General features: G+C 51.8%; 1 protein-coding gene across 2 annotated transcripts in view; it reads right to left on the bottom strand.

The window, feature by feature from the left end:
- The window catches only part of LOC108797918 (squalene synthase-like), a 12,293-nt gene extending 8,051 nt beyond the window's left edge, over positions 1 to 4,242 (bottom strand). Inside the window, exons 1-2 of one of the 2 annotated variants that reach the window (XM_018569621.1) lie at positions 4,065 to 4,242; positions 999 to 1,096 (exon numbers count right to left, since the gene is read on the bottom strand). In XM_018569621.1, coding sequence (XP_018425123.1) covers positions 999 to 1,096; positions 4,065 to 4,163 — 197 coding nt within the window. In that variant the 5' untranslated portion in view covers positions 4,164 to 4,242. Of the gene's footprint in view, positions 1 to 998; positions 1,327 to 4,064 lie in introns of those variants that run through there. The other variant, XM_018569620.1, reaches the window with a different exon arrangement.
- Positions 4,243 to 7,435: the final 3,193 nt, after the last annotated feature.

Here is a 7,435-nt window from a genome sequence, read left to right as displayed (position 1 = left end):
TACTTTCACCACCAGAGCTTCTAATCTCATATAAGGGAGGATGCATGTATTGTATAAAATGTCACCCAAAAATAGCGCACCCCTCCCCCCACATCGCCCCTCCCACATGTCACTGTACATTGTGTAAGACTACTCATCACACCACTGTGCCCCCGGGGATGTCAAATGACAGAGATAATGTATGAGCGTTGGTGACTCATCCTCAGCCATGCACAGGGCATCCTCCCCGCCCCCCGGCCTCTCTCGCGCAGGCATCTTGCCCCCCCCCAACAGCCTCAGCTAAGACGCGCCCCCTGTGTGATAAATATACAGTGACAGTAGGGAACGGTCAGCGGCCTGGCTGTACTGTCTGGTAGGAGTGTTGGGATCACACGACTGGCTAAGCGCAGTACAAACCATGTGGCGGTTAGGTTGTAGGGGAGTGGGCTGGGGTAGTTTCCCTGGAGTTAAAGGAAACAATGAAAGCCTGACCACCAATCAGGTGCACCCCCTGCACAGAATCAAAAACACATGTATGTGGGGGCACGCCATTAAATGCCCACTGCCGCGATGCCACATACATGTGTCATTGAGGTCTATGTAGCTAAGCGTGCTCCCAGCATGCATATATGTGTCTGTATACCGTTACCCCCGCTGCCATGTCACCTCATACATGTGCATGCCCAGTTAGGCGTCATTGAGGTCTATGAAGCGGAGCCATGCCACCACATATATGTGCATGCCCGGTGGTGCCATTGAGGTCTATGTAGCAGAGCATGCTCTCTGCAGGCATATATGTAACTGTATAACGTTACCCCCGCTGCCATGCCACTACATATATGTGTGTGTATGTGCGGTGGTGTCATTGAGGTCTATGTAGCTCCCATATACCCAGCAGGACAGTATACAGCCCACTCGGCACGGCCTCATATATGTGCCCAGCTGGCATGCAGGGGTTAATGTGTCAATAAATCAATGCACGGGGTCTCCGTACACCGGCCAGGGGTTGATGGACTCACCGTAGCTCCCCGTCCAGGGCCTGGATGACGGCGGCGAAGCTCCGGCTGGTCTGGTTCAGGTACTTGTAGCAGGTCTGCAGGCTCGGGCTCATGACGTCCTGTCGGGGGAGAGAGACGGCGTGAAAGCGGCAGCAGGGGGCCGGGTTATGGGGGGTGAAGCACTTGTGGACGGCGCGGCCCTCCCGCAGCCCCCTCTCCTGCAGCCTGCCGACCGTCAGCAGCGAGCGCTGCCCGGCGGGCTTGTGGGCCGGGGACAGGCACAGCGTCCTCTTGAACAGGGAAGCGGCCACCTTGCAGTTGACGCTGGCCATGGGCCGACGCTCGGGGAGGGGGGAACTCCCCCTTTCTCAGGAGCGGCCCCCTCGGGCTCGCTGGGGGGACAGAGCGGCAAGGTGAGCGGCCAGGAACTTCGCATCAGAGTTTTCACAACACTGCAGGGACACGCCCACCACCCTCCAGCACGGCCCCGCCCCGCCCCCGGGCAATGTTTACATGGTGTGTGGGCGGGGCCTCTGATCTCCCGATATTAACTGTTTACACACCACACAGGGGCGGCTCTGCTCAGAGATTTAAAGGGACAGTACAGAATAAAGCCCCCCCATTCCTAGACATGCAGCTCCATTCAGATCAATGCGTTGTGGTAATGCATTACAACATCGGGGCCCTGACCACACCTGCGTGTGCATAATGCGTGCTGCTCGCCATCACGTTGCTTTCTTCTATTAATCTGATTCGCATATATGCGGTGCGTTGTGGTAAATCATTTGGGTGTGTTTTTTCCCCACACCGTGCGTTCATGCACTGCACATGCGTGGATACTGAGACCCGCCGCTAGCAACAGGCCACGTGCTCTTCGCTCTGGCTCCATTAGGAAAATTGAAAGTTATTCTCACACCGCACCGATGTTGCATACATTGTTTGAGGACGCATGACAAAAATCATAAGCGTATGAAAGCGTGCATTGAAAACCACAAATGCATGAAAACGGACGTGCATAGGTGTAAAGGTCTTGTCATGCGTCAACCTGCGTTTCCTTCCAATATCAACATGCCATTGACATGTGTTTCCTTCATGTCATTGACGTGCGTTTCCTTCCTGTATCATCATTGGCCTGCGTTTCCTTCCTGTATCATGTGTCATTGGTGTGCGTTTCCTTCCTGTATTATGTCATTGGCATGCGTTTCCTTCCTGTGTCATTGGCGTGCGTTTCCTTCCTGTATCATGTGTCATTGGTGTGCGTTTCCTTCCTGTATCATTGGTGTGCGTTTCCTTCCTGTATCGTGTCATTGCTGTGCGTTTCCTTCCTGCATCAGTGTCATTGCTGTGCATTTCCTTCCTGCATCAATGTGTCATTGCTGTGCGTTTCCTTCCTGCATCAATGTGTCATTGCTGTGAGTTTCCTTCCTGCATCAATGTGTCATTGCTGTGCGTTTCCTTCCTGTATCATCATGTCACTTAAGTGCGTTTCCTTCATATATCAACATGTCATTGATGTGCGTTTCCTTCCTGCATCAGGTGTCACTGACATGTGTTTCCTTCCTGTATCAACATGTCACCGAGTGTTTCCTTCATGTATCATCATGCGTCATTGACGTGCGTTTCCAATGCGGTTTTTATATTGGAATCTGGAGTGGAAAGAGTTAACATGCGTGGCCCCGGGCTCCCTATAACCCATATAATGCGTGACTGTTATGGGCCTTCCAAACGCATTAAAATGCAGATAAACGGACATTCAAAACGCACTGCAGCGCTGAGACGGGGACAGGCACCATTTTTATTATGGGGATGTTGGACACATGCGTTTTAGCCCCTGTGTAAAAATGCAACAGCGTGAATGGGTCTTTAAAATAGACGGCCGCCATTCGCTCCGTGTACGGGAAGCATGTCTAGATTTCTGCATTCTACCGTGAGTTAGAGCAACGCATGTATGACTGAGCAGCACCATTCCATCCAACGCACCACAACGCATATACTGTCCATTGTGAAAAATAAATAGGCCAGTCCATGTAAACGTATGTTCATAAATGCACCCCTAACGCATGACTGGGCCCCAAAACTGGCTGCAATCTGCTGTGCGTCATTCATAAAAACCGGACAAATCTGGAGCTGCCGCCCGTGGCAACCAATCGGCTTCTCTTCTGATTTAACAAGTGAAAGGGAGAAGCCGATTGGTTGCTATGGGCGACTGCTCCAGTGTTTATGAATTCCCCATTGACCTCGCCGACCTCTGACCTGAGAGGAATCCAGGACCGCCACCGCTCCCCTCCCCCAACAATATGGCCTTCTGTGCTGCCCAATCAGCTGCTGCCCCGCCCACAGCTTGATGTCAGCAAAGGGGCGTGGTGCAGTGATGTCATTGCCCTTATATGGCTACATGTCTATATTTGGTGAATGACATCACTACACCCCGCCCCTTTGTTTATATGCAGCAGAGGGGGCGGGGAGGGAAATGCAGGCCAAAAGCTGAATGACGAACTACAAGTCCCATGAGGCATTGCAGGACTCTGCCAGCCACGGTTATGACCCCCCAGAGGCAGGGGCATGATGGGAATTGGAGTTCCATCCCAGTTGGAGATGCCATTCCCGTATTTTAGCATTTTCCTCAACTGTGAGCATTTAACCCTTGCGGTGCTGGGGGAGGGGGTGCAATGATCTGCTGGGTCATTATAGGATTAGTAGTCCGGTAATCGCATGGTAATCCGCATCGGATGCCATGTCCTGGCCGTACTCCCAACCCCCGCACCGGTCTCATCTTTTCTATACAGGGGGATACAGGATGACTAGGTCAGAGGGGTATATACGGGACAGGTCAGAGGGGTATATACGGGACAGGTCAGAGGGGTATATACGGGACAGGTCAGAGGGGTATATACGGGACAGGTCAGAGGGGTATATACGGGACAGGTCAGAGGGGTATATACAGGTCAGAGGGGTATATACGGGATGACACAGGACAGGCATATAGGATAGAGTGATCCTTTTCAGTGTTTGGTTGACGTGACAAGCAATAATTCTGATTGGTGGAGAGCAGTGACAGTGCGCTGTCCGGGGTGCCAAGCCTCTTACCTGCTTCATATGCGGCATCACCGCCTGGCAGCCGCCCATCTTAAACCTGATGAGGTTGTAGATCTCCTCCGGGTGGTTGAGCGACCTCAGGAAATCCATGGCCGGGGTACAATGCGCTCTCGGCGGTCACAGCATCCACACACGACCTGCTATACTCGCCAGCTGCCGGTCTCTAGCCCCGCCCCTGCTGTCAGCACCGGCCAATGGTTCCCTAGCTCCACAATGGACTGACGGCTGCCATAGGATGGAGGCTCGTCGGACCAGTAGACGCCAACCAATTAGGGAAGACCTGTTGCTGGGGTGACGCCTCGCGCTAAGCAGGGATTGGCTCGGAGGGAGCGATGACGTCCTAAACAAATTAGGTGGACCGTGCCGAGTGCGGTCGCTATGACGACCGGCTCCGGATGGGGGCGGTCCTCAATTTGTGATGTGACGCAGCGTGAACGCTGGGCCTTATGGTTCCACGTGTTCTTGTACAGCGAAGGTTGTTATCATAGCAACCAGGTCACTTCATAGAGAATATGTCATCTAGTTGCTAAGGGAAACAGATCCGTTTTCATAAATTAGCCCAAGAGAGTGTTTAAGTGATCTTCCTGGAACTTTCATGAGGCATATAAATTAAGCCAATGGGGTACATCTATGAAAACTGGAGCAGATAGAATTTGGATCAGTTGCTCATGGCAACCAGTCAGATTTTAGCTTTCATTTTGGAAGCTTGACTAAACAAACTGAAAAGAGAAGCTGATTGGTTGACATGGACAACTGTTCCAGTCAAGCTTCCAAAATGAAAGATAGAAGCTGATTGGTTACCACGAGCAAGTGCTCCAGATTCTGTCTGCTACACCTTTTGATAATCAATGTTCCTTCCACAAATGCTGGTCGCCTGGCTGTTATGTTGATCTTCTATTGAAAGCTCCAACTCGTCGAAATCTCCAACTGCCTCACTGCCGGGTACTTGCAAGTTGGAGATTTCGACCAGATGGCGTTAGACTGCAAAACACAAAGACAGACGGGGCTCTGTACAGCTGCACTTTAACAATACTCAGCAGGTGGCAAACGCGACGAGTATTCTGAAAACGCTATGCGCGCATGCGCACCGCAACTGTACAGAGCTACAGTCTTTCTGTGCACCGGAAGTGAGGTAGTTGGAGATTTCGATGAGTTGGAGCTTTCGATAGAACACCGGTCCTCTGGCTTCAAAACAGAGCAGGAAAAATTATACAGATCGAGTCGAGTCAGAAATTGTGATCCACCAACCTGTTCATTCTATATCAATGGTAACGCCAGCGGTTTGGCATGGCAGCCAGGGAAGTAGTGCTTACAGAAAGAACAATGGCCGCCCCCATAGTTGTGTCATGGCAGCTTTACCTTAAAGGGGTTCTCCATTGTTCCGCTAAGCAGCTAGACCCGTGGCCAGAGCTCAGCAATGGTCCCCTTCACCATCGAAGGTGGAGTTCACACCTTTGCACGCCAAGCGCCTTATCGTGCGTCATATTAAAGGAGAACTATGGGGTCAGTGTTTTTACCCATAGTTCTCCTTAGGGTAATGGGACCCCGTTACCCTAAACTCAGTATACTGCGAGCTGTAGCTCGCGGTATACTGAGACGCCGGAGCGGATCCCGACGTAGATGACGGGATCCGCCCAGCTGCGTGAGTGACAGCTGGCTCTGCCTATCTAGAGGCACAGCCAACTGTACCCTCCCCTGTCCGTTCCGCCAGTCAGCGCTGGCGGAGCGGGGAGGGGGGAATCCAGCCCCTCCCCGTCACGGCAGAGAGCCGTGACAGGATCGAGAGGTGAGCGAACCTGGGATGTGTTCGCTCACCTCCCGATCTGTGACAGTCTCATTGTCACAGGTCGGCTAGAACTATGAGGTGAGTGGAAATCACTAATCTCATAGTTCTCCTTTAAGGCAGCCTGATGCGCTAAAAACGCACCAAAGAAAGTCACATGTATTTTTCTTTTCTAAAGGTAGTGCGTTATCGTGCATTGCAGTGTGCTAACATGCATGTGCGTACGTAAGGTGTGCCGGGGGGTGCCATTAAGAACGGACGGCAGCACTGCAGCACACAACGTGCGCGTTTTCACTCATTGCCCTGAGGTAGGCGTTCCTGCAGTGCAAAGGTCTGAGCAATGCATTAAGATGTCCTCCTCCTTCAGAGAAAGGCGGACATTTCTGGGGGCCCCACATATGATCCAAAGAAGTGTAAACCTTTCATCTATGGCGGGCAATGTACACCGAGGCGTCTTTCAGCTTTTACATGGAAAGCTTCTCCTTCAACTTAAAGTGCAACTCCACCCAAATCATAGAGTGGAAAAGGATTAGAGCGCGGGGTAGGCAAACTCTGTCATTCCAGCTGTGGTGAAACTCGCATCATGCCTGTCAGAGTCTAGCAGTGCCTCATGGGACTTGTTGTTCCGCCACAGGTGGAGGGCCGTGGTTGCCTACCTCTGTCTGTTTTAATTGCCCATCTGTGTCCTCTATTGGGGTGATATCCCTTCATTTCCTGTTAAGACAGGAAGCCTCTCCAATAGGCACACAGTAGGATTACGATCCAGCCAGGTCGTTAAAATCTCCCTTAAAACTAAGACCATTGAAAAATAAATACCGTCCCTTTAAGGCCCCGTTCACATATAGCGACTTATCGCGCGATTTTCCGCCGCGATAGCGCGCATTTTTGCCGCGCGATATCGCGAGAAGTCGCCGGCCAATGCTATTCAATGGAGCTGTCTTAACTCCATGTCGCGCGTCGCTGGAACGTCGCCCTGAAAGTCGCGCTATCCCGGCCGCTGCAAAGGTTTGTCGCTACTAGACCTCACCAGTCTAGTCCACTGCGGTGTGTGTGTGTTAAAGCAGATCCTCGATGCAGAACAGAATGTTTGTTGTGTTGCACGCTCGCACGCCTCCCCCCCCCCCTTTCAAAGCCATTTGCAAACAAACAATTCTGCCGCAAAAGAAACACCTCGGCCCCCCCACCCCAACATTTCCATGAGGCACGAGTGATGTTACCATGGCTACCAGGTGAACTGTTTGTTTACAAATGGCTTCTTGGGAAGTTGGGGTGTTGCGGCCCTTCTGTTTACTATGGAAGGTCCTCCTTTAAAGCAGCCATTTCATTTGGACCAACCGATCTAGTTGGGATAAACACTGCACAAGTCATGTGCAGAATATTTTTGGGGATGGCTCCGATTGGCTGAGAGTATATCCTCCATTAGCACATTAGCGGGAGCTACGCAAAATGCTCAAGCCGGCTTCTCCACTACGCTAATAGCGTATCTTCCCAGAAGCTGCATACAGCGCGCGCCGGTTTAAATAGTAACTGGTACACGCTGTATGCAGCTTCTGACAGCATGGGAGACGGGCAGTGGGGT

The sequence above is a fragment of the Nanorana parkeri genome, unplaced genomic scaffold (assembly GCF_000935625.1).
Source record: "Nanorana parkeri isolate BGI_ZX_2015 unplaced genomic scaffold, ASM93562v1 scaffold1367, whole genome shotgun sequence".
Classification (NCBI taxonomy): domain Eukaryota; kingdom Metazoa; phylum Chordata; class Amphibia; order Anura; family Dicroglossidae; genus Nanorana; species Nanorana parkeri.
The sequence above is the reverse complement of the archived record's forward strand: the minus strand, read 5'-3'. Positions and strand labels throughout refer to the sequence as shown.